General features: G+C 43.4%; 2 protein-coding genes across 6 annotated transcripts in view; both read right to left on the reverse strand.

Moving 5' to 3' along the window:
• Nucleotides 1-2,850, reverse strand: part of LOC144326056 (uncharacterized) — a 36,775-nt gene extending 33,925 nt beyond the window's left edge. The window contains exon 1 of the mRNA XM_077921806.1: nucleotides 2,375-2,850. The gene's annotated coding sequence lies outside the window, so the exon portion shown is untranslated. The remainder of the gene's footprint in view (nucleotides 1-2,374) is intronic.
• The window catches only part of LOC144325930 (uncharacterized), a 93,490-nt gene that overhangs the window by 62,091 nt on the left and 4,065 nt on the right, over nucleotides 1-27,334 (reverse strand). For 3 of the 5 annotated variants that reach the window (XM_077920939.1, XM_077920933.1, XM_077920930.1), the window contains one exon: nucleotides 4,296-14,871. The exons of 1 other annotated variant lie outside the window; for it this stretch is intronic. In XM_077920939.1, coding sequence (XP_077777065.1) covers nucleotides 10,961-14,845 — 3,885 coding nt within the window. In that variant the 5' untranslated portion in view covers nucleotides 14,846-14,871 and the 3' untranslated portion in view covers nucleotides 4,296-10,960. Of the gene's footprint in view, nucleotides 1-4,295; nucleotides 14,872-24,056; nucleotides 26,129-27,334 lie in introns of those variants that run through there. One more of the 5 variants, XR_013391084.1, reaches the window with a different exon arrangement.

Here is a 27,334-nt window from a genome sequence, read left to right on the forward strand (position 1 = left end):
ATATTAAAGCTGTTTCTAGTTGCAGTGTTCTGAGGTGACATTTGGTGCTTTAGTTTTTTCCTATTTTTTGTTTTTTTGTTTGTGTGGCTTTTTCATTTTTGACTGTGGCTTGTTTTTTTTTTTTGTCTTAATTTTAATTTTTATCATCTACAATACTGTCTTATTTATTTTATGGTACAGAACATTGATTATTGCTTTCATTTTATGGATCAATGGTCTTGTTAGATAGTAAAATTCATGTTAAATTGCTGTTTTAGGGGTTGCTTTTAAAAGTCTGGAACGGATTAATCAATTTTCCATTACTTTCTATAGGAAAGTATGCCTTGGTTTTGGAAGACTTATGTTTGAGAACCAAGGTACCACTGTAACTCCTAAGATTTAAAATTCTTGAGGAAGAATATCTGCCCCCACTACTTTATGAAAGGGATTCAAGAAACAAGGAGCTGCTTTGGAGAAGGCCTCACCCCCCTCCGCCTTAATGTCAGGAACTTCCATCCATTTGTCTCCTCTCCATCTTTTCCTCTTTCTCCCTCCACCATCCATCTATCCCTGTCCCCATCTCCTCTCCCCTGGAACTCACCAGATTTCTGCAAGGGTCCTGGGAGGGAATGCTCGGAGGTTGTGGGGAGGGATGTGGGAGACAGCCTGACCAGGTCAACCGTCCATCTTCCTCCTTCCATCCTGGCCAGGGTTGCAGGTTCAGTCTCAGCTAGGTTTGCAGGTTCAGCTTCCTGAGGAGCGCAGAAGACAGAGCAAGTTGCAGCTTCCTGGGAGGGAGGGAAGAAGAAGCCAAGGGAGTCTGAGAGGCCCTGCCGGGATTCTCCTGCCCAAGACATTCTGCTGCCCCTGGAGAAGCCCCAATTGGGCACCCCCTTCCCAAAAGCCTCCACCCATTTTCAAACACCTTTGGCAATTCCTTTCACCTGCCTGTCCCGCCTCCCTTCCTAAGGCTGGCATGGTATGTACATTAGTGGCCTGAGAGTAGATCCCTTTGAACTTAAGAGTTAATCTGCAAAGGACTGCTCTGAACACATGGGTGGCCCTTGCATGGAGAAGAAGGAAGCCCCTTGCTTGCATCAGGACCCCCTGGGAGAGGCGGGGGATCCGCCCACTGCTCCCTCTGCCCTCACTGCCCCCTGCTCTGCCCTCCTGCCCTGCAAACACCCTTTGCTCTTGTTGCTCAGGGGAGAGAGGCAGGAAGAGCCTTCAAACCCATCCCTTTCCTCCTCTGCAGCCCAGTGAGAGGGGAAGGAGCTGCAGCTCGTTCACTTCATGGGATTGTGAATGAACACGTCCTCTGCCTTCCATGCGGTGGGAGTGGGGGGGGGGTTAAAAGTGGTGAGACCTGCCCCCTCCAGTCCTTTTGGGAAACAGGAGCTTTGGTCAGGAGTAAAGAATTTAGATGGCAAGTTCACAAGAGAAGCACTTTGGAGCACTGCTTGCTCCTACTATGTGTTTGGACCTAGAGGACAACATACACGTTTACACCACGGGACTCCTTAAAGAGAGCATTTCTTTAAATTCAAAGGCCATTTCTACAAAACGGAAGTCTTCTGATGGCAGCCCAGGACAGGGAGGTTTTCAATGTTTTCAATTTTGGGGTTGTTGTTTTTGGAAGCCGCCCTGAGTTGCTGAGGCAACGGAGTCAGATGGGCAGGCTACAAGTATGAATTAATGTTATTGTTATTGTTATTCCCTCCTAAGCCCATCCTGTTATGCATGCTGATCAGAGACTTTGTCTGAATCCCCCCCCCCCTTGAACGCAAGAGGGCTTCCTATTTTTACAGCTATTCTTCACATTTCTATACTGCCCTTCCTCCAAAGATCACAGGGCAGCTTACAAGAGAAAAACACAGAGCTGCATAGCAGAGTAAGAAATAAAAACGACAACCCCCGCCCCCCCATGCAGGAGCTCCGTTCTTAACCTGAAACTGTTCTTAACCTGAAGCACCACTTTAGCTAATGGGACCACCCGCCGCCGCGCCACTGCTGCGTGATTTCTGTTCTCATCCTGAAGCAAAGTTCTTAACCCAAGGTACTATTTCTGAGTTAGCAAAGTCTGTAACCTGAAGCGTATGTAACCTGAGGTAGCACTGTAATACTATTAAGACGATCCTGGCCAGCAATGCCCACCCCTCTCCCCTTGCCCGCCTCCTTCCCTGCAACTCCCTTTCCACCAGATCCCTGCAGGAGGAAGCTTCTCCCCCCCCCCTCCCCTTCAAGGCCCCCTTTAAGGAAATAGCTCCCTTTCCTCCCTTCTCTTCACCCCGCCCAGGTCTTGTGCAGGGCCGCCTCTCCCCGTCCCGGGGCTTCTCATCCTAGACCCCCTCGCAAAGCCCCTTCCCTCCTTCCCCGCCATTGGCTTTGCACTCACCCGACATCCTGGGCAGCGGGGGCGGGAATGGGAGCCCCCGCGTGGGAGGCAGGACGTAAGGGCGCTTAATTAGGAGGCTTAATTAGGAAGAAGCCCCCTCCTCCGCCTCCGCCCTATGCAGCCCCGCTTCCCGCCTCCTTCCCTCCCTCCTTTGCAAGCTCCAATTTTATCTCTGCTGGTGAAGCCGGAAGTGGAGGCAACTCGGAGGAGGAAGGAGAAGTTTCTCTCCACGCTCAGCCTCTTGTCTGTTATTTGATAATTGGGGGAAGGAAAACCTTGCAGCACCCAACCAATGGGGAGACGAGGGAGGGAACGTGTGCATGGGGAATATAAGCTCATTCCTTGCCCCAGCTGGACTGTGCCTGCTTTGGACCCCCACTTTTGCAAGAACGTATTGTCCTCAATAAGGGACGCGGGTGGCGCTGTGGGTTATACCACAGAGCCTAGGGCTTGCCAATCAGAAGGTCGGCGGTTCGAATCCCCGCGAAGGGGTGAACTCCCGTTGCTCTGCCTCTGCTCCTGCCAACCTAGCAGTTCGAAAGCACAAAGTGCAAGAAGATAAATAGGTACCTGTTGTAAACAAAATCTGCCCTTATTCCCTTATGGGGGACACAAGAGCCTTTATAGAGTCCTTTGCCAGTTCTCCATCAGTTGGAGAAAATCAAAGAAGCCAACCAGAGAATATTGAGAAGCAAAGCAGCTAGTAAGACTGATCTTTATTGAACTGTTGCAACAGGTTGCTCCCCTCACACACAGGAGAGAGGAGGACCCAGAACCAAGGTGTGCCTGCCCTTATATAGACCTTTTAAATTCCCTGCCCTGGAGCTCAAGACCACCTCTTCATACATACATCACAGAAGGGGTGTAACCTAAGACAAACAAACATCACCACAAACATCATACCTACATCACAGAAAAGGCAGTCTACAACAGAAATTTGACTGTTGTTGTTCCCAGGTTATCTAATAATGCCTTATCTGATTGCCTTTCCTGGTAGTCTGGCCATTTTTGAGACGGTGATTACCCAATTCCTGAGACAATGGGAAGGTTCCCTCACCCCCTCCCTCCTTTCAGGGAAAACATTTGGTCGGTTTGGGAGTCAAAATGGTTTCAGGACGGTCTTCCTGTGCTGCTCCAGACACGTGGTCCACGTATCTATGTACGTGCTTGGCTGGTACATTTATGAACATTTATTATATATAAAAGACCTTAATTTTTTTTATTACATAACGCTCCAGCGGGAAGGTAAACAGCCTTTCCGTGCGCTGCTCTGGTTCGCCAGAAGTGGCTTAGTCATGCTGGCCACGACCCAGAAACTGTACGCCGGCTCCCTCGGCCAATAAAGCGAGATGAGCGCCGCAACCCGAGTCGGCCACGACTTGACCTAATGGTCAGGGGTCCCTTTACCTTTATGCTTTACCTCTTTCTCCTCTCCTCTTTAGCACACTTCTGGAAGGATATTTGAAAGTAATAAAAGAAGACCCTAGACTAGAAGGAATTAAAGGGCCTAGAAGGTCAGAGCCTAAGCAGACAATCTAATAATTACAACAGAAAACCCTCTAGAACAGCAGTTCTCAACCTGTGGGTCCCCAGATGTTGTTGGACTACAACTCCCATCATCCCTGAGCTCTGGCCTTGCTAGTAACATCTGGGGGCCCACAGGTTGAAAAAGGCTGCTTTAGAGTAATATTGGAAAAAACAAGGTGAAGAATAAAATACAAAATACAGACTTAAAAGAAAGGGGAGGCTTTTCCCTTAAAGATCTCAAAATTTACTATGAAGCAGCTTGTCTTACTCGGATTCGGGATTGGATTAAATTGGAGAAAGAAGAGGCAATAGAACTGGAAGGACATGACAACAGATTTGGTTGGCATGCATATTTGTGGTATGGGAAAACAAAAGTACACAAAGGACTCCACAATACTATAATAAGTTTTTAATAAAGGTATGGGGAAAATACAAAGAATTATTGGAACCCCAAACTCCATGGTGGCTATCACCCATTGAAGCACTATCACTTAATATGTCAGCAATGAAAGGAATATGGCCAACATACAGAGAATTACTAATAGAACAAGAAGGAAAGTTAAAATTGAAAGACTATGATGAGATAAAGGAATTTTGAGTGATGGTGATGGATATTTGTTGTAAGAAAGAAAACCAATAAAAATTATTATAAAAAAAGAAAAGAAAAGAAAAGAAAAGAAGAAAGGCGTTTGGACAATTATCATGATTCAAAATTAATAAAGAAAAAACAAAACTGGTAAAAAAATTAGATATAGAAGAAAAAGTAAAGTTAGAAATAGAAACAGGACTTAAAATTACTAACAGAGCAAAGTATTTAGGAATTTGGATAACCATGAAAAACATTAATTTATAGAAAGACATTTATATTAAGGTATGGAACAATATTAGGAAAGACTTAGAAATCTGGAGTAAATGAAAACTCACGTTGTGGGGAAGAATTTCTACAATCAAGATGGTAGTTTTACCAAAAATGCTGTTCCTTTTTCAATCAATTCTGGTTCTTAATGGCTTAAATTGTTTTTAAGAATGGCACAGGTATTTGGCAAAATACATTTGTCAGGGCAAAAAACAACAACACAAAAAACACAGAATTAAATTTAAATTATTAACAGAAACCAAAAACAAAGGAGCATTTGGAATGCCAGATTTTAGGATCTACTACGAAGCTGCCTGCCTGGTCTGGCTCAAGAAATGATCTTGAAGAATACTAAATTATTGGATATTGAGGGCTGGGATAATATAGTGGGGTGGCACAGCTACCTGGGTTATAATAAAACAAAAATCCACAATGTATTTCTAAATCACATTATTAGGAAAGCCTTATATGAAGTTTGGGAAAGGAACAAAAAATTATTAGAACCACAAACCTGATGGTGGTTGTCACCAATAGAGGCAGAGGCAGTAAAAAGAAAAATTATGGATTCAAATTGGTTGACGTATAAAGATCTTTTAGAGGAAGTAAATAATAGATTCCAAATCGGGGGGAAAATGAAACAATAAGACATACAGGACTAGGCTGGTTTCAATACCATCAATTAAATGCAATTTTTGAGGAAGACAAGAAAGAAAATGGATTTGATATAAAATTATTTGAAATAGACAAAGAATTGATTATAAATGATAAAAAATTATCCAAATTGTATTTATCCAAAATGTATAAACTATTATTAAATTGGCACTTAAAAGACAACGGGGTTAAAGATGTCATGGTCAAATGGGCACAAGATTTCGGTCATACAATTGATTTAGAAAAATAGGAAAACTTATGGAAAAGAGACATAAGATTTACAGCATGTTATACAATAAAATAATTATTTTTAAAAAATGATGTACAGATGGTATCTTAAACCCTCAAAATTGGGTAAAATGAACCAAAACACCAGTGGAAGGTGTTGGAGGTGCAAACTTAAAGAAGGGAATTTCTCCCATATGTGGTGGACGTGCCCTAAAATTAAATAAATTTGGGATACCATTAATAAAGAATTAAATAAAATGTTACGACATACTTTCCCCAAAAAACCAGAAATGGTTTTTTTTGGGCCTATTAACAACAGACATCCCAAAAGAAACAAAAGAATATTTTTGTATGCAGTAATGGACCTGTCCTTGCCGCTGCTTGTCCACCAGGTTTCTCTTACGCACAGCAACCCAAGTCATGTGGGCAGGGAGGGGGTGGTGGTTTGCAGTGATTTGTAGGAAGTCATTAATTTGCACCAGCTGTCCTATTGGGAAGACCCAGTTCTCTGAGTGCATATTCTTGAAGTTGAACAATAGAGGCAGTACAGGATTCCTTTGTACCAATCTCCCCGCTGCACCAAGGATTCCCTGCCCGAACTGCTTCAGGTTGTGGCAGATGTTCTCCTGGAGACACCTAGTTTGGTTGTCCTGGGGAATTATAACATTCACACCGACACAACCTTACAAGGGGCTGATTGGGACTTTGTGGAAAGCATGGCCTCCATGGGGCTGTCCCTGAGTAAGTTTGGCCCAACTCATAGCCACGGACATGCCTTAGACCTTGTGCTAACCTGTTGGTGATCTGCCACTAAGTAAAAGCAAATCTAAAGAAGTGCCATGGTCAGATCACTTCCTGGTGCAACTGGACTTCACCACAACCCTTCCCCTCTGCAGGGACGTGAGACTGATTTGTATGGTCCGCCCAGGCCACTTATTGGATCCAAATGGTTTCCAGAGAGTGGTAGGTGATGTTTTATCCCATGCTGATGGCCTTTCAGCTGATTCCCTAGTGGCCCGTTGGAATGTGGAGTTAACCAGGGCTATTGGCTGTCTGGTTCTGAAGCGCCCTCTCCGATTGCATGTAGCCCGGACAGCCCCGTGGTTTTCCATGGATCTGAGGGCAACGAGACGGCTAGAGCACCAGTGGCAGAAACCTCATTCTGAATCTGACCGGACACAGGTTAGAGCTCAACGTTGAGCCTACCAAATGGCGATAGCGAAGGTGAAGAAAACCTTCTTCACCCCCTCTATTGCATCTGCAGAAAACAGCAGCAGGAGACTCTTTCAGGTGGTTTGCAATTTAATGCAACCAACTCTCCAATGGGGCCCCGTACGGGCCACATGATCTCCTGCAATGATTTTGCAAAGATTTTTTGCAGATAAAGTCACTCAGATTCAGAGAGGTAGACTCCCCCGTGGGAGCAGGGCAGGGGCTGGTAAGTGCTAGAGTCCTGTCTAGTCAAGTTGCGTGGGATCAATTCCAACTGTTACCTCTGAGGATGTGGACAGGGTGTTTGGATGAGTGAAACCAACCACCTGTCTCCTTGATCCTTGCCCATCCTGGCTCATAAAAGCTAGCCGGGAAGGGCTGGGCGATGGGCTCCGTGGGGTGGTGAATGCTTCTCTCTGTGAGGGAGCCTTCCCAGACACACTCAAAGAGGCAGTTACAGTGGTACCTCTGGTTAAGAACTTAATTCGTTCTGGAGGTCTGTTCTTAACGTGAAACTGTTCTTAACCTGAAGCACCACTTTAGCTAATCGAGCCTCCTGCTGCCGCTGTACGATTTCTGTTCTCATCCTGAAGCAAAGTTCTTAACCCGAGATAATATTTCTGGGTTAGCGGAGTATGTAACCTGAAGCGTATGTAACCCGAGGAACCACTGTATTAAACTGCTTCTTAAAAAAATAATAATCTTTAGACCCAGCCAATAAGGCCAACTATCGCCCAGTCTCAAATCTTCCATTCTTTTGCAAGGTGATTGAGTGGGTGGTTGCTGAACAACTCCAGGGAAGCCTGGAAGATGTGGACCATTTGGATCTCTTCCAGTTGGGATTCAGGCCACATCATGCGACTGAAACAGACCGGGGCACACTGGTCGATGATCTCCGGCGGGCTAGGGACAAAGGTGAGAGCTGTTTCCTAGTTCTGCTGGATCTTTCAGAGGCTTTGACACCATCGACCATAACATTCTTCTGGACCATCTAGAGGGGCTGGGAGCTAGAGGCACTGTTATACACTGGGCCGTGTTCAGAAAGTGGTGTTGGGGGTTGAGTGTTCAGACCCCTGAGCTCTCACTTCTGGGGTGCCTCAGGGTTCCGTCCTCTCCCCATGCTTTTCAACATCCATATGAAGCCGCTGGGAGAGATCAGGGGGTTTGGGCTGGGTGTTCATCAGTATGCGGATACCCAGCTCGACCTCTCTTTCAAATCAGAACCAGTGAAGATGGTGGAAGTCCTGTGTGAGTGTCTGGAGGCGGTTGGAGGATGGATGGCAGCTAACATATTAAAGTTGAATGCTGATACGGCAGATGTCCTGTTTTGGGAGGCAGGCAGGTGTGGAGGACTCCCTGGTGCTGATTGGGGTAACTGTGCCCCTAAAGGACCAGGTGCGCAGACTGGGAGTCATTTGGGACTCACAGCTGTCCATGGAGGCACAGGTCAATTCTGTGTCCAGGGCAGCTGTTTACCAGCTCCATCTGGTACGCAGGTTGAGACCCTATCTGCCCGCAGACTGTCTTGCCAGAGTAGTGCATGCTCCAGTTATCTCCCACTTAGAGTACTGCAATGCGCTCTACGTGGGGCTACCTTTGAAGGTCATCCGGAAACAACTAATCCAGAATGCGGCAGCTAGACTGGTGACGGGAGGAGAGTCTCCACCCCCATCGATCTGCCTGGACTTGGAGGTCCAGTACCAAGAGCCTTCTGGCGGTTCCCTCACGGGGAGAAGCGAAGTTACAGGGAACCAGGCAGAGGGCCTTCTTGGTAGTGGCACCCACCCTGGGGAACGCCCTTCCACCAGATGTCAAAGGAAAAAACAGCCACCAGACTTTAAAAGACATCTGAAGGCTGCCCTGCTTAGGGAAGCTTTTAATATCTGAAGGACTATTGTATTTCAATATTTTGTTGGAAGCCACCAAGAGTGGCTGTGCCGCGGGGGAAATCCAGCCAGATGGGTGTGGTATAAATTATATTATTGTTATTATTGTTGCTGTTGCTATTATTATTATTGAAAACAAACACTGCCAAATTCTTTTCTGTACATCCAAAGACTTGACAGTAATCTTCACTTCCCAGGAAATCTGGTAAAACCTGAGTGGAAAACTCCATACATTTATATGGTTTTCTGCCTGTGTGAATTTTCTTATGGATAGTAAGGTCTTCACTCCCTCTGAAGCTCTTTCCACGTTGCATAAATCTGGTTTCCCCATGTGAGTCAGCGGATGTTTCCTAAGCTTCCATCTTGACTTAAGCTTCTCCCCTGTGGGAGTTCGCCAATGTAATGTACGTTTATCCTTCCTGTTAAAGCTCTTCCCACATTCAATATGTTCCAATGGTTTCTCCCCTGTATGAGTTAGTTGGTGTATTCTAAGTGCTCTACTTTTGCTGCAGCTCCTTCCACATGCCATACATTAAAATTGTTTCTTCCCCATGTGTTAGTTGGTGTCCTATAAGGTGTCTATATGGATGGAAGCTCTTTCCATATTCAGTACATTTAAATGGTTTCTCCCCCATGTGAGTTCGTTGGTGTCTTCTAAGGTGTCCATATCGACTGAAGCTCTTTCCACATTCAATACATTTAAATGGTTTCTCCCCCGTGTGAGTTCCTTCGTGTATTCTAAGGTGCTCACTTCTACTAAAGCTATTTCCACATTTAATACATTTAAATGGTTTCTCCCCCGTGTGAGTTCATTGATGTTTTCTAAGGTGTACATATTGACTAAAGCGCTTTCCACATTCAATACATTCAAATGGTTTCTCCCCCGTGTGAGTTCCTTCGTGTATTCTAAGGTGCTCACTTCTACTAAAGCTATTTCCACATTTAATACATTTAAATGGTTTCTCCCCCGTGTGAGTTCATTGATGTTTTCTAAGGTGTACATATTGACTAAAGCGCTTTCCACATTCAATACATTCAAATGGTTTCTCCCCCGTGTGAGTTCGTTGATGTTTTCTAAGGTCTCCACTTCCACTGAAGCTCTTTCCACATTCAATACATTTAAATGGTTTCTCCCCTGTGTGAGTTCGTTGGTCTATTCTAAGTGTTCCATTTGGACTGAAGCTCTTTCCACATTCAATACATTCAAATGGTGTCTCGCCTATGTGAGTTCGTTGGTGTATTCTAAGTGTTCCATTTTGACTGAAGCTCTTTCCACATTCAATACATTTAAATGGTTTCTCCCCTGTGTGAGTTCGTTGGTCTATTCTAAGTGTTCCATTTGGACTGAAGCTCTTTCCACATTCAATACATTCAAATGGTGTCTCCCCTATGTGAGTTCGTTGGTGTATTCTAAGTGTTCCATTTTGACTGAAGCTCTTTCCACATTCAATACATTTAAATGGTTTCTCCCCCGTGTGAGTTCGTTGATGTCTTCTAAGTTTTCCATTTTGACTGAAGCACTTTCCACATTCAATACATTTAAATGGTGTCTCCCCGTGTGAGTTTGTTGATGTTGTCTAAGGTTTCCACTATCATTGAAGCTCTTTCCACATTCAATACATTCAAATGGTTTCTCCCCTGTGTGAGTTTGTTGATGTTGTCTAAGGTTTCCACTATCATTGAAGCTTTTTCCACATTCAATACATTCAAATGGTTCCTCCCCTGTGTGAGTTCTTTGGTGTATTCTAAGGTGTTCACTTCTACTGAAGCTATTTCCACATTCAATACATTTAAATGGTTTCTCCCCTGTGTGAGTTCGTTGGTGTATTCTAAGGTGTTCACTTCTACTGCAGCTATTTCCACATTCAATACATTTAAATGGTTTCTCCCCTGTGTGAGTTCGTTGGTGTATTCGAAGTGTTCCATTTTGACTGAAGCTTTTTCCACATTCAATACATTTAAATGGTTTCTCCCCCGTGTGAGTTCATTGATGTTTTCTAAGGTGTACATATTGACTAAAGCGCTTTCCACATTCAATACATTCAAATGGTTTCTCCCCAGTGTGAGTTCGTTGATGTTTTCTAAGGTCTCCACTTCCACTGAAGCTCTTTCCACATTCAATACATTTAAATGGTTTCTCCCCTGTGTGAGTTCGTTGGTCTATTCTAAGTGTTCCATTTGGACTGAAGCTCTTTCCACATTCAATACATTCAAATGGTGTCTCCCCTATGTGAGTTCGTTGGTGTATTCTAAGTGTTCCATTTTGACTGAAGCTCTTTCCACATTCAATACATTTAAATGGTTTCTCCCCCGTGTGAGTTCGTTGATGTCTTCTAAGTTTTCCATTTTGACTGAAGCACTTTCCACATTCAATACATTTAAATGGTGTCTCCCCGTGTGAGTTTGTTGATGTTGTCTAAGGTTTCCACTATCATTGAAGCTCTTTCCACATTCAGTACATTCAAATGGTTTCTCCCCTGTGTGAGTTTGTTGATGTCTTCTAAGTGTTCCATTCTGACTGAAGCTCTTTCCACATTCAATACATTTAAATGGTTTATCCCCTGTGTGAGTTCGTTGATGTTCCCTAAGGTGTCCATTTTGACTGAAGCTTTTTCCACATTCAATACATTTAAATGGTTTCTCCCCCGTGTGAGTTTGTTGGTGTATTCTAAGTGTTCCATATCGACTGAAGCTCTTTCCACATTCTATACATTTAAATGGTTTCTCCCCCATGTGAGTTCGTTGATGTTCCCTAAGATGTCCATTTTGACTGAAGCTTTTTCCACATTCAATACATTTAAATGGTTTCTCCCCCATGTGAGTTCGTTGGTGTCTTCTAAGGTGTTCACTTCTACTAAAGCTTTTTCCACATTCAATACATTCAAATGGTTTCTCCCCCGTGTGAGTTCGTTGATGTTTTCTAAGGCCTCCACTTACACTGAAGCTCTTTCCACATTCAATACATTTAAATGGTTTCTCCCCTGTGTGAGTTACTTGGTGTATTCTAAGGTGTCCATTTTCACTGAAGCTTTTTCCACATTCAAAACATTTAAATGGTGTCTCCCCCGTGTGAGTTTGTTGATGTTGTCTAAGGTTTCCACTATCATTGAAGCTTTTTCCACATTCAATACATTCAAATGGTTCCTCCCCTGTGTGAGTTCTTTGGTGTATTCTAAGGTGTTCACTTCTACTGAAGCTATTTCCACATTCAATACATTTAAATGGTTTCTCCCCTGTGTGAGTTCGTTGGTGTATTCTAAGGTGTTCACTTCTACTGCAGCTATTTCCACATTCAATACATTTAAATGGTTTCTCCCCTGTGTGAGTTCGTTGGTGTATTCGAAGTGTTCCATTTTGACTGAAGCTTTTTCCACATTCAATACATTTAAATGGTTTCTCCCCCGTGTGAGTTCGTTGGTGTATTCTAAGGTGTCCATTTTGACTGAAGCTCTTTCCACATTCAATACATTTAAATGGTTTCTCTCCTGTGTGAGTTAGTTGGTGTATTCTAAGTGTTCCATATCGACTGAAGCACTTTCCACATTCAATACATTTAAATGGTTTCTCCGTGTGAGTTTGTTGATGTTGTCTAAGGTTTCCACTATTATTGAAGCTCTTTCCACATTCAATACATTCAAATGGTTTCTCCCCTGTGTGAGTTTGTTGATGTCTTCTAAGTTTTCCATTTTGACTGAAGCACTTTCCACATTCAATACATTTAAATGGTGTCTCCGTGTGAGTTTGTTGATGTTGTCTAAGGTTTCCACTATCATTGAAGCTCTTTCCACATTCAATACATTCAAATGGTTTCTCCCCTGTGTGAGTTCGTTGATGTCTTCTAAGTTTTCCATTTTGACTGAAGCACTTTCCACATTCAATACATTTAAATGGTGTCTCCCCCGTGTGAGTTTGTTGATGTTGTCTAAGGTTTCCACTATCATTGAAGCTTTTTCCACATTCAATACATTTAAATGGTTTCTCCCCCGTGTGAGTTTGTTGGTGTATTCTAAGTGTTCCATATCGACTGAAGCTCTTTCCACATTCTATACATTTAAATGGTTTCTCCCCCATGTGAGTTCGTTGATGTTCCCTAAGATGTCCATTTTGACTGAAGCTTTTTCCACATTCAATACATTTAAATGGTTTCTCCCCCATGTGAGTTCGTTGGTGTCTTCTAAGGTGTTCACTTCTACTAAAGCTTTTTCCACATTCAATACATTCAAATGGTTTCTCCCCCGTGTGAGTTCGTTGATGTTTTCTAAGGCCTCCACTTACACTGAAGCTCTTTCCACATTCAATACATTTAAATGGTTTCTCCCCTGTGTGAGTTACTTGGTGTATTCTAAGGTGTCCATTTTCACTGAAGCTTTTTCCACATTCAAAACATTTAAATGGTGTCTCCCCCGTGTGAGTTTGTTGATGTTGTCTAAGGTTTCCACTATCATTGAAGCTTTTTCCACATTCAATACATTCAAATGGTTCCTCCCCTGTGTGAGTTCTTTGGTGTATTCTAAGGTGTTCACTTCTACTGAAGCTATTTCCACATTCAATACATTTAAATGGTTTCTCCCCTGTGTGAGTTCTTTGGTGTATTCTAAGGTGTTCACTTCTACTGCAGCTATTTCCACATTCAATACATTTAAATGGTTTCTCCCCTGTGTGAGTTCGTTGGTGTATTCGAAGTGTTCCATTTTGACTGAAGCTTTTTCCACATTCAATACATTTAAATGGTTTCTCCCCCGTGTGAGTTCGTTGGTGTATTCTAAGGTGTCCATTTTGACTGAAGCTCTTTCCACATTCAATACATTTAAATGGTTTCTCTCCTGTGTGAGTTAGTTGGTGTATTCTAAGTGTTCCATATCGACTGAAGCACTTTCCACATTCAATACATTTAAATGGTTTCTCCCCCGTGTGAGTTTGTTGATGTTGTCTAAGGTTTCCACTATTATTGAAGCTCTTTCCACATTCAATACATTCCAATGGTTCCTCCCCTGTGTGAATTCTTTGGTGTATTCTAAGGTGTTCACTTCTACTGAAGCTATTTCCACATTCAATACATTTAAATGGTTTCTCCCCTGTGTGAGTTCGTTGGTGTATTCGAAGTGTTCCATTTTGACTGAAGCTTTTTCCACATTCAATACATTTAAATGGTTTCTCCCCCGTGTGAGTTCGTTGGTGTATTCTAAGGTGTCCATTTTGACTGAAGCTCTTTCCACATTCAATACATTTAAATGGTTTCTCTCCTGTGTGAGTTAGTTGGTGTATTCTAAGTGTTCCATATCGACTGAAGCACTTTCCACATTCAATACATTTAAATGGTGTCTCCCCCGTGTGAGTTTGTTGATGTTGTCTAAGGTTTCCACTATTATTGAAGCTTTTTCCACATTCAATACATTCAAATGGTTCCTCCCCTGTGTGAGTTCTTTGGTGTATTCTAAGGTGTTCACTTCTACTGAAGCTATTTCCACATTCAATACATTTAAATGGTTTCTCCCCTGTGTGAGTTCGTTGGTGTATTCTAAGGTGTTCACTTCTACTGCAGCTATTTCCACATTCAATACATTCAAATGGTTTCTCCCCTGTGTGAGTTCGTTGATGTCTTCTAAGTTTTCCATTTTGACTGAAGCACTTTCCACATTCAATACATTTAAATGGTGTCTCCGTGTGAGTTTGTTGATGTTGTCTAAGGTTTCCACTATCATTGAAGCTCTTTCCACATTCAATACATTCAAATGGTTTCTCCCCTGTGTGAGTTCGTTGATGTCTTCTAAGTTTTCCATTTTGACTGAAGCACTTTCCACATTCAATACATTTAAATGGTGTCTCCCCCGTGTGAGTTTGTTGATGTTGTCTAAGGTTTCCACTATCATTGAAGCTCTTTCCACATTCAATACATTCCAATGGTTTCTCCCCTGTGTGAGTTCGTTGATGTTTTCTAAGTGTTCCATTGTCCCTGAAGCTCTTTCGATAGTCAGTACATTTAAATGGTTTCTCCCCTGTGTGAATTCGTTGATGTGTCCTCAGTCTTCCACTGTGACTAAAGAACATCCCACATTCCATGCATTTAAACTGTTTCTTTGTTCTTCCCAATGAATTCACAGATGGCTCCATAGAATTCTGGCCATCATCTTCCTCACCTGTTTGGGAGTGGGGGAGGGGGAAGAGAATCCTGTTAAGACTTTCAGGAAAGACAAGAAAGGAACTGAACACATTTCAATCCCAGTATGCACCTTCTCTTATTTTAACACCGTCTCCTTTCTCCACTGTCCTCTCTATGTTCCAAACTTTTAGGAATGCAGGTGAGATAATGGCAAGAAAAACACATGATTCACGCTTAATAACTCCATTCACACTTAATAAACTGCATTATTTTATAATCTATGGTGCAATTGGCTTCTTAGACACATCTCTGTATTTCTCTTTTCCCAGGGAGGAAATGATCACAGGCTCAAGTAGCACTCTCTCCTATGACTAAGAAGTAAAACTTTTTGTTACTATGCCACATGTAACTGTTAAAATATTGCAATATATTAGAACAGGCACCCCCAAACTTGGCCCTCCAGATGTTTTGGGACTACAATTCCCATCATCCCTGACCACTGGTCCTGTTAGCTACGGATGATGGGAGTTGTAGTCCCAAAAACATCTTGAAGGCCAAGTCCCAAAACATATGGAGGGCCAAGTTTGGGGATGCCTGTATTAGAATATAAGAAGAGCCTGCTCATTTGGGCAAAGGCCCACGTAGTCCAGCATCCTGTTCTCACAGTTGTCAACTAAATGCCTGCGGGAAACCAGCAAGCAGGATTTGAGTACAAGAGCCCCCTGCCTTCCTCTGCTTTCAGTCTAATCCTCTTTTCAAGCTATCCAAGTTGTTGGCCATCACTCCTGTAGGATAGAAGTCCATTTAGAGTATTGCTCATATCTTGGGCAATAGAATGAAAGGTGTTTTAGCAGAAAAAATTCATGACAAGCAGGCCTGCTTTCTACCAGGACGTCAGATGAAGGAGAATATAAGGAATATAATTGATATTATTGAATATTTGGAAGTAAGAAATGAGAAAAAAGCTGTCTTAATGTTTATTGATGCTGAAAAGGCTTTTGATAATGTTTCATGGGCTTTTATGAAAAAGATAAAAGAAAAAATGAATTTTGGGGAAGCATTTGGGAGAGGAATTGATGCAATTTATTTTTACCAACAGTCTATGCTGATTGTTAATAAGGTTATAAAAGAAAAGTGTAAAATAATGAAGGGGACAAGACAAGGATATCCCCTATCACCATTATTATTTATTTTGGTATTAGAGGCCCTGGTGAGAGAGAAAAAGTGGAGAAATTAATTAGAGGAACAACAGTAGAAAATAAAGCATATAAATTAAAAGCTTCTATAGTTCACCTTGTAATTACAGTAAAGGATCCCATAAATACTCCACCAAAGGTAGTAAAAATAGATACAGGACTTCGGGCAGGCCGGAGGCTTTAAACTAAACAAGAATAAGACTACGTTTTTGGTAAAAAGCACAATGGAGCAAGGCCAAAAGGAATTACAACAGAAAACAGAGTTAGTTATACATAACAAAGTCAAATTCTGAGAGATTTGTCTGACAGCTAAGAATATTAATAGTTTTAAAGACAATTACAAGAATGAGTGGAAAGAAATAAAAAGAGCTTTAGAGATATGGGGAAGAATGGATTTATCATTTTGGGGAAGAATATCGGTAATAAAAATGAATGTATTGCCAAAAATGTTATTTTTATTCCAATCAGTCCCGGCAATAGGCAACACAGGATGCTTTGAAAAATGGCAAGGAGATATATCTAGGTTTATCTGGAAAGGGAAGAAACCAAGTATAAAAAGTAAATTATTAACAGATGTAAGAGAGAGAGGAGGTTTTCCCTGCTGGATTTGAAACTTTATTATTAATGTCAGGGAGAGGCAAACGGGAAAAGAGGAAAGGACAGAAATCAGCAGTTATAGGGAGCATAGAGAGATTATCAGCAGCCAGTCGTCAGAGAGTCAGTCTGAAGAAGAGGGGGAGGAGGAGTGTGAGCCTGGGACAAGTCATGCTGTACACAGAGGAAGTAAGGGGAGGAGTCTTCGCAGGTTTGCATGCTGGGTAAAAAAAGGAAGGAAATAACTTTAGTGGGAGCAACTGCGCACAAGAGGGAGGAGGTTAATGGAAACGCTGGAGATGTACATTTGAACTTTGTCAAATAAATCAATTGTTTGGAACTGGCTGGGAGCCCGGAGTCTTATCTATGGCCAGCTGGACAGCACTAAGCCTCTGGCAGCTTGCTCCCACTCCTCTATTTTTTCTGCTGGAAAGCTGGTGGAATAAGGGAACAGCTTCGACATGGAGAAGGAGCTGTTGGAATTGAAAAAGCGAAATGTCGCTCTGGAACAAAGATCCCAAGACCTGCAGAGCCGTTTGGAGGAAGCCCGTACTGCTCAGAGAGGAACCCAAGGTGGTCTATCGGCAGATGGGGGCAGGTGCGTGTGGGTGGAAAGGTTCCAGGGAGACACGTAAAGTTACTTGGATTTCAAAACAGATATGAAATATTTTCTGGAACTGGAAGGAGATAAGTTTCAGAACGATGCAGCAAAGGTTGCTCACATCATTAGACATCTGGGAGGAGGGGCTCGAAGCTGGATAAGGCCGTTAATAGCCTCGGGGAATGAAGCCCTCAGAAATGAAGCCAAGTTTTGGCAAGCAATGGATTTTATCTATGCAGATCAGAGTTTAATTGACAGAACGCAGGAGGAGCTGCTGGCTTTGAGACAAGGCAAATCCACCGTACGCAGTTACTGGTCTGAGTTTGCTAGGCTGGTACAGAAACTGGGGTGGGATTTAGAGGCGGACCCAGTAACAGCAATATTTAAAAATGGACTTAATCCAGAAATTAAGGACGAGCTGGCAAGGGGGCCACGACCTAAAAATATGGACGAATTAACAAAGGCTGCTCTGGGGTCGGGTTTGAGACAAGAAGCCAGATGGCGGGAAAGGAAGCAAGGCAGAGAGCAGAGTTTCCATGGTGACCGCATTCCTGAGATGCCTGCAGCTGCCTCGGAATGTCAACAAGCGCCGGAGCCTATGGAGATAGGCACAGTCAGGGCGCGGGAGAGTTCGAAAGCCCAACGGTCTGGCAGGAAGGAAAAAAAAGACTGGCAAGCGGGAAAAAGGTGTTTTGTGTGTCAGAAGACTGGGCACTTTGCCAGAGTGTGCCCAGAGCGTCGTAACTGGCAGGGAATGGTAGGGGCCACACAGCAGGCAGAGGGAGAGGAGCCCCAGCATTCGGGAAACGAAGAGGCCTGGCTGGTGGGGAACCGGGGCAACAGCCAGGCGGGAGCAGCACAGAAAGTCCCCGGCTTGGACACCCCAAAGCAAGCATAATGTTGGAGGTGGTGCTAGAACTCCCAAATGGACAGACGGTGGAGGAGTTGGCATTAATTGATTCTGGGGCCTCAGCCTCCTTTTTCAGCAAGGAGTTTGCGGTGCGACACCAACTGAACCTAAGGCCTTTGGATTTTCCGCTGCAAGTGACAACAATTGATGGGAGAGAACTGCTGGGGGGTGAAGTGACGCATCGAACACCCCCAATGCGAATGCGAGTGGCCACACACTCTGAGGTCATCGCCTTTCACGTTGCCACACTAGCGGGGCCGCCTATCATATTGGGCATGAGCTGGTTGGCGTTGCACGATCCGATGCTTTCCTGGCACCAATGGTCCCTGACGTTTGGCTCAATGCACTGCATGGAGAACTGCCTAGCCCAAGGGCTAGATCGTCAAAGCGAGGGCAGGAGGGCAGCAGCATGCAGAGCGGGGACGAGCGAGATTCCATCGTGTTACAGGCATCTACAGGAGGTGTTCAGCGAGAAAGAGGCGGATGCGTTGCCACCCCATCGGCAGTATGACTGTCAGATCAACCTGGTACCAGGGGCCACGTTGCCGGTGGGAAAAACCTATTCCTTGTCGGAGGGAGAGCTCAAGGACCTCAAGGAGTTTATTGAGAAGAACCTGAGAAGGGGTTTTATCAGGGAGTCCAAGGCTGCAGGCGGGAGTCCCGTGTTTTTCGTCGACAAGAGATCAACAAAAGAGCGACGCCTAGTGGTGGACTATAGAATTTTGAACAGCCAGATGGAACCGGTGGCCTTCCCAATGCTGAGGATCGACGAGGTTTTGGCACGGGTGCGGAAGGGGAAGATTTTCACCAAACTGGATCTCCGGTTCAGATCTGGATCAACCTGATCAGAGTAAGAGAAGGCGATGAGTGGAAGACCACCATGTTCACCCCGATGGGGGCATTTGAATATTTAGTCATGCCCTTCAGTTTGCAGTGCGGAAGCCACTGTTTCCAAGCCTTCATGCACCACGTGTTAGGACCCAGGCTCTACAAGAACTGCGTCTGCTTTTTAGATGATCTTCTTGTGTTCTCGGAAGACAAAAAACAGCACGTGGAGGATGTACGTCAAGTCCTGAGCAAACTCAAGGAGAACTGCTTGTGGGTCAAGCTTGAGAAGTGTCAGTTCCACGCAAAGCAAGTCGAATTCCTGGGGTACAGGCTGTCGGACCAGGGGTTGGCTATGGACCCGGGGAAGGTGAAGGCAGTGGTGGAATGGGAGTGTCCCAAAACCAGGAAAGATGTCCAGCGTTTCCTGGGTTTCAGCAATTTCTACAGGAAATTCATAAAGAATTTTGCAGAACTGACGGTGCCAATCACGGACTGTCTCTGTGTTAAGAAAAAGTTTCAGTGGACGCAGGCGGCCCAAGAGGGCTTTGAGAAACTAAAGAGGGCTTTCGCTTCAGAGGAGCAGCTGATTCACGTCGACCCGGCTCAACCACTACGGGTGGAAACAGATGCGTCAGATCGGGCGATAGGGGCGGTGCTGCTGCAGCCAGATCGAAAAGGGGAATGGCGTCCGTGTGCTTTCTTCTCACGGAAGCTCAACAAATCAGAGCAGAACTACACCATCTACGATAAGGAATTGCTTTCGATCGTGGCTGCTTTTAAACAATGGCGGCATTTCCTGGTTGGGGCAAAGCACCAAATTTTGGTGTGCACTGACCATAAAAACTTGGAGTATTGGCGCACGGCACGGGTGTTGTGCCAGAGACAGATAAGGTGGGCAGAGTTCTTTGCCAACTTCAACTTCAAGATCCAATACATGCTGGGAGAGCAGAATGTGAGGGCGGATGCGCTCTCCCGGAAACCTGAGTATATGATGGGGGAAGGACCACCTGTAGCAAGACTGATATTCCCAGAGAGCAAATGGTTATGCGGGGGGACGTTGGTCAAGGACGACGAACTGATGCAAATGCTCAGAGACGATGCCTTTGCCAGACAAAAGATGGGGGAGTTAAGAGGAAGAGGGGGTGCCGAGGGTGGTTTTGAGGTGAAAGGGGGGTTACTGTACCACAAAGGGGCCTTGTATGTTCCAGGAAAAGACCTTCGGGGCCGAATACTCAAGCAACTCCATGACAGTTGTACGGCGGGGCATTTTGGACAGCATAAGACCAAGCTACTGGTCACGAGGGAATTTTGGTGGCCAAGGGTGAGAGAGGATGTAAAGGAATATGTGCGAGGATGTGACACATGTCAGAGGGCCAAAGGGGAAAGGGCGGCACCAGCGGGATTGCTGGAACCATTGCCTACACCTGGGAAGCCGTGGGAGGTGGTGGGTGTAGATTTTATCACTGATCTGCCCAGATGTAAGGGGAAGACAGCGGTCATGGTGGTGGTTGATCACTTAACCAAAATGTGCCATTTTGTGCCCTGTTCGCATGCCACAACGGCGGAGGAAACAGCTAGGCTCTTTGTAGAGCACGTGTTTAGGTTACATGGGGTACCTGCAAGGGTGGTGTCAGACCGGGGGGCTCAATTTACCTCACGATTTTGGCGCAAGCTAATGGGGCTGCTCCAGGTGGAAGTGAGCTTTACAACGGCGAGACACCCCGAGACCAATGGGCAAGCGGAGAGGGCGAATGCTGTTTTACAACAGTATTTGAGGTGTTACGTAAGTCAGAAGCAGAACGATTGGGTGGACAAACTAGCCCTGGCAGAGTTTGCTTACAACAATGCGGAGAATGTATCCACAGGGATGACACTGTTCTTTGCCAATCATGGGCGTCATCCAAGGGCCTTCCCTGGGAGGGGGGAGGAGTCGGGGAGTGTTCCAGCGGCCGAACAGTTTGTGGAGGAAATGGAAGCGATCCACAGACAGCTGCAGTTAAATTTGGAAAGGGCTAAGGAGTTATACAAGAAGGAAGCCGACAAACATCGACGAGCAGGGGAGGTAATCAAGATTGGGGACAAGGTGTGGTTGTCCACGCAAGGATTGCCTTGGAAAGGGGGCTGTAAGAAACTCAAGGCCAGGAAGGTGGGGCCCTTTGAGGTTATCCAGCAAATAAATCCGGTGGCGTTTAAGCTCAGGTTGCCGGAAAGCATGAGAATCCATCCGGTGTTCCATAGGTCACTGCTGTTCCCCTACAGGGAGGGGGGAAGGAGAGCGGGTAGTGGGGGAGTGGAAGGCTCACCACCCGAAATGGAGGAAAGGGAGCAGTGCAACGAGGTCACGGAAATACTGGACTCTCGTTGGAGAGGGGGAGGGGTGGAATATTTGGTGGCTTGGGAAGGGGGCCCGGCATCGGAGAATACCTGGGTCCCGGAAGATAGTATGTCTAACAATGAGCTGGTAGAGGAGTTCCACAATTTCTTTCTGGACAAACCAAAAGGCAAGGTGAGGTCCTTACAAGAGGTGTTCGAAACAACAGACGACGAAGAGGAATTCGAAGGTTTCCCAGCGTCAGATGAGGAGGAAGAAGAAGACGAAGGCGTAGACTGGGGAACACCCGGACTTGGGGGTTGGATGAGTGTGTTCGAAGAGACAGATGAGGAAGAGGGTAGTTTTGAGGGGTTCTCCCCGACCACCTCTGAGGAAAGAGAAGGGGACATAGTCGGGTCTCCTGAGCGGGAGGGGGCCTTTGAGGAGGGGGTGGATGTCAGGGAGAGGCAAACGGGAAAAGAGGAAAGGACAGAAATCAGCAGTTATAGGGAGCCTAGAGAGATTATCAGCAGCCAGTCGTCAGAGAGTCAGTCTGAAGAAGAGGGGGAGGAGGAGTGTGAGCCTGGGACAAGTCATGCTGTACACAGAGGAAGTAAGGGGAGGAGTCTTCGCAGGTTTGCATGCTGGGTAAAAAAAGGAAGGAAATAACTTTAGTGGGAGCAACTGCGCACAAGAGGAAGGAGGTTAATGGAAACGCTGGAGATGTACGTTTGAACTTTGTCAAGTAAATCAATTGTTTGGAACTGGCTGGGAGCCCGGAGTCTTATCTATGGCCAGCTGGACAGCACTAAGCCTCTGACAATTAAGCATCCTGTATCTGCTAGAACCAGGAATGGATTACATTGGAAAACACAGATACTGTATTTTAGACCTGGAAGGACATGAGTTATGGATAGCATGGATATTTATGGTAGGAAAAGACCTAGGTGCATAGAGCTTCTCAGAATCATACAGTAAGAAAATCAATTTTTAGGGTATGGGAGAAGTATAAAAATTTGTTTGAGTAAAAAACACACTGGTGGCTTTCCCCCTTGGAAGCAATATCTCTGAAAAAAATTGAATATGAGAAGTAATTGGCCGACTTATAGAGAACTCTTAACTGAAGTTGAAAACCAACTGAAATAAAAAGATTTTGAAGAGATAAGAGAAGCTGTAACTGACTGGTTACAGTACCATCAACTAAACAATATCTTTAAGATAGACATGAAAAAACTATTAAAAGAATTGTGTCTAGGTGAAAAATTCCAAAAAGGTATAAATGCAATATGTGACCAACAGAAAGCAAAAATTATTATTAATGGAGAGTTTGGAGAAGACATCAACATCTTTAAAGGTACAAGACAAGGATGCCCCCTATCCCCAATGTTATTTACAATAGTATTAGAGGTTCTATTAAAGAAAATAAGGCAGGACAACCAAATAAGAGGAATAGCAGTTGGTGAAAAAAGATACAAGAGCCTTTGCAGATGATGTTATGATCACAACAGAAAATCCCCTACGATGTACACCTAGAATATTGGAATGCATAAACGAACATGGCAGAGTAGCAGGATACAAATTAAACTACGGGAAAAGCAAAATACTACTGAAATATATGGAAGAAAAAGATAAAGTACAAGAAATTACAGGATTGGAAATTAAAAAGAAAATAAGGTATCTTGGAGTAAATTCAACAACAAACACTATAGACTTAAGTAATGAGAACTATGGGAAAACATGGAATGAAATAAAAAATGACTTGCAAGTATGCGGGAAATTAAATCTTTCCTTACTAGGGAAAATATCGGTAATAAAGATGAACATATTACCAAGGATGATGTTTTTATTTCAAAGTATCTCAATACTAGGAGGAGATAAATGTTTTAATGACTGGAAAAGAGATTTGGCTAAATTCGTATGGTCAGGGAAAAAGCCAAGAATAAAACACAAAATGATGATAGATAAGAAGGAGAGAGGAGGATTTGGTCTCCCAGACATGGAGTTATATCATGATGCGGTGGGTCTGACCTGGCTAAAAGAATGGATCAAATTAGATGACTCGGATGTATTGGATTTAGACAGAGTAGAGACGAGATTTGGATGGCATGCCTATCTAATAGATGAAAAAGTCAAAGTACATAAAGGCTTCCTAGGGCATATAGTCAGAAAGTCTATACAGTGGTACCCCGCTAGACGAATGCCCCGCTAAACGAAAAACGCGCAAGACGAAAGGGCTTTCCGGCATTTTTCTGCTTCGCAAGACGTTTTTTTCTATGGGGCTTACTCGCAAAACGAATTTTTTTCCGTGGTCTCCTCTTTTTTTTTTGCCTTTTCTGAAAGGCGCTAAGCTCCTTATCTCTAAATTGCCGCTTATCCGCTAATCCCCTAAGCGCTAAAAGCCGCTAAAAGCCGCTTATCAGCTGTTTTACCGCTTATCAGCTGATCGGCTGATAGCGGAGCTCCGCAAGACGAAAATCCCTGCAAGACGAAGGCTCCCGCAGAATGGATTATTTTCGTCTTGCGGGGCACCACTGTATATAAAATATGGGAGAAATATAAAAGACTCCTAAAACCGAAAACTCCCTGGTGGGCATCGCCAGCAGAAATTGTCGCAGTGAAAAAATTAAATATGAAATAAAATTGGGTTACCTATAAAACTGTATTAAAGGAAGAAAACGGAGAATTGGAATTAAAGGATTATACAGAAATTAAAGCTCATATTAGTGATTGGTTCCAATATATTCAAATTAAGTATAGATTAGCGAAAGACAAAAAGCTAGGATTTGAAAAAGAAATATCAAAATTTGATAAATATTTAATACCAGAAAAATGAAATAATATATCTAAATTGTATAATCTGACCTTAGAGTGGGAAACAAAGGATGAATTGGTTAAAGCATCAATGATTAAATGGGCGCAAGATATTGGGGAAAATATTATGTTTGAACAATGGGAAAAATTGTGGAAAGAAGATATGAAATTCACGATGTGTTATATACTGAAAGAAAATTACCTCAAAGTACAACATAGATGGTATTTAACACCTGAAAATAATAATAATAATAATAATAATAATAATAATAATAATAATAATAATAATAAATTTTATTTATATCCCGCCCTCCCCAGCCGAAGCCGGGCTCAGGGCGGCTAACAACAGTCAAATAGTCAAACAGTCAAATTCTAAAAACATTCTAAAAACATTTCATTATAAAAATTAATTAAAATCAATTTTTATAACAAAAACGAATAAAAATTGTAGCGATGTCTGTTGGCGATGCAACACTGGAAAAGGTACTATGATACATATATAGTGGAATTATTTAAACATCAAACAATTTTGGGAAATAATATATACTGAAATGAAAAAAAAAATGTTTAGATATTCATTTAGGAAAACACCAGAAGATTTTCTATTGGGAATAGTACCAGGAAGCCTAAAGGAAGAAGACAAGACCTTATATTTATACGCAACAGTAGCCGCAAGGCTATTGAGTGCGAAAAACTGGAAAAGTGGTATTGTACTGACAAAAATAGAGTGGCTTGCCAAATTATTGGAGTCCTACAATATATCCAAAACAATGGGAGAAATTGGAAGGATCTCAAAAGAGTAGATAGATAGGGACTGGAAGGTGTTTAAAAGATACTTGCAAAACCATATCGAAAAATCAGAACTCCTATTGGAATAAACAAGTTCAGTTTCAAACACTGAAATACTAAATAAGATGGATAACAATGTGTAATAGAAAAAGAAGTTCCTGCGTAATGTTTGCCATCTTGCCAAAGGTTGCAGGCAGCTTTACCTGCAGCAATTGTATGTTGATAGCCCTCTTAGAAGACAAAGTCCAGCAACTGGAGGAACGTGTAGCTACGCTCCAAAGAATTAGAGAGCTGGAGCTCTTCTTGGAAGCAACAGAGAACACCGTCTCCACCAAGGAGGAGACAGGGGACTCCCCTGAGAAGGAGGCTAGTTCACCAACACAGGAGCCAGATATATGGAGAAACGTGACTCAAAGAAGTAGGAGGCCCAGGGTTCGCTCTGATTGTTTAGAAATACACAATCGCTTTGAAGTCCTCTCCCCTAGCATGGAAGACGAAGAACAGACTCCATTTGAGGATCTCTCCCTCATTACAGTCGATCAGGTATATGAAGACGAGCAGCAAAGTCAGTCCTCAGGGAATGTGCAGGCGACCTTGGAACAGACAGCTCACAGAAGAACCCCGACCAAACCTAAGAGGAGACGTGTAGTGGTGATAGGGGATTCCCTACTGAGGGGAACAGAAGCAGTGATCTGTGGGCCTGACAAGATGTCTCGGGAGGTGTGCTGTCTCCCCGGGGCTAAGATCCAAGATGTAACTGAACGACTGCAAGGAATCATAAAACCCACTGACAAATACCCCTTCCTCTTGGTTCATGTGGGAACCAATGACACTGCAAGCAATAGCCTCCAGAAGATCAAAAGAGACTACGAGGCTCTGGGCAGGAAATTGAAGCAATTAAATGCACAAATTGTCATCTCATCTGTCCTCCCAGTTGAACGACGTGGCCCAGGGAGAGAGGGAAAAATAGTGGAAGTGAACAGCTGGCTTCGCAAATGGTGTAAACAGCAACGGTTTGGATTCTTAGATCACGGACTGCAGTTCCTTGAAGATGGACTTCTGGCAAGCGATGGGCTGCACCTCACAACGGCTGGGAGGAATGTTTTTGCCAAAAATCTCAGAAACCTCATCAGGAGGGCTTTAAACTGACTAATGTGGGGGAGGGAGACAGTGCTCCTGAAGGTGGGAGTCTATCAATTGATGAAGATGATCATCCAAATGTCATAGACCAAATGGAGCAAACAGCACGCAGACCTAGTGGTGGGAGGAAAAAATCCTTAAATAAGAGACACGGGGGAATGATTAATGGACTTCAATGTCTGTACACTAATGCGCAAAGCATGGGAAATAAACAAGATGAGCTTGAGCTCTTGGTACAGCAAGCTAAATATTGACATAATAGGCATCACTGAAACCTGGTGGGATAAGTTCCACGATTGGAATGTAATAATGGAGGGATACAATCTATTTCAGAGAAACAGACCAGACAAGAAAGGAGGAGGAGTGGCGTTATATGTCAGGGATGTGTATACCTGTGAAGAGATCCAAGATTTAGAACCTCAAAGCTAAAGTCTTTAAGCAGAGGCTTGACAACCATATGTCAGGAGTGCTCTGATGGTGTTTCCTGCTTGGCAGGGGGTTGGACTCGATGACCCTTGTGGTCTATTCCAACTGTATGATTCTATTCTATGATTCTATGAAATTAGGCTAAAGGTGTGTGAAAGAAAGTAATAGAAGTGGAAAGAAATTGCAATTGAGTAGATTGGAAGTCTAACACAAAGGTGGGGTGAGGGGTGGTGGATGGTGATGGGAAAAGGAATTATTTGTGGGATTGAGTGTAAGTATGTTTGAACACTTTTAAGGATTGTATGAAATGTATGTTTGTATGCTTGTATATCTGTAATATATGTGGATTAATGATGACCTATTTTAACAATATTTTTTTTAAAAAAATATATAAAATAAAAAAGGTTTTAGTTATGAGATCACAATTTCAAAAAGAACTCTTAGGAAGTAACATAAAAAAAATCTGTCTAAAATGTATAACTTGCTCCTAGAATGGCATACAAGGATGAACAGGTCACTTCAAAGAAGAAGTGGGTACCTTTTGCTATATGTGGTGGTTATGTAAAATAACAGTATCATTTTGGGAAATGGTATATAATGAATTGGAAAAAAATGTTTAAAATAAATTTTGTTAAGAAACCAGAAGTTTATTTATTTGGAATTACAGGTACTGAAATCCCAAAAGACCAGGAAAGACTATGTATGCGACAACAGCTGCACAGATGTTATTATCTCAAAGCTGGGAAGATGGAATAATCCGAACTAGGGAAGAATGGTGAGCTAAACTGCTGGACTCTGCCGAAATGGCAAAATTAGCCATGAGACTCAGGAATCAAGAAAACAAGGACTTTAAAAAAGAATGGGGAAATTTTATAATTTACCTATGAGATTGCT

Source organism: Podarcis muralis, chromosome 2 (genome assembly GCF_964188315.1).
Source record: "Podarcis muralis chromosome 2, rPodMur119.hap1.1, whole genome shotgun sequence".
Lineage (NCBI taxonomy): Eukaryota > Metazoa > Chordata > Lepidosauria > Squamata > Lacertidae > Podarcis > Podarcis muralis.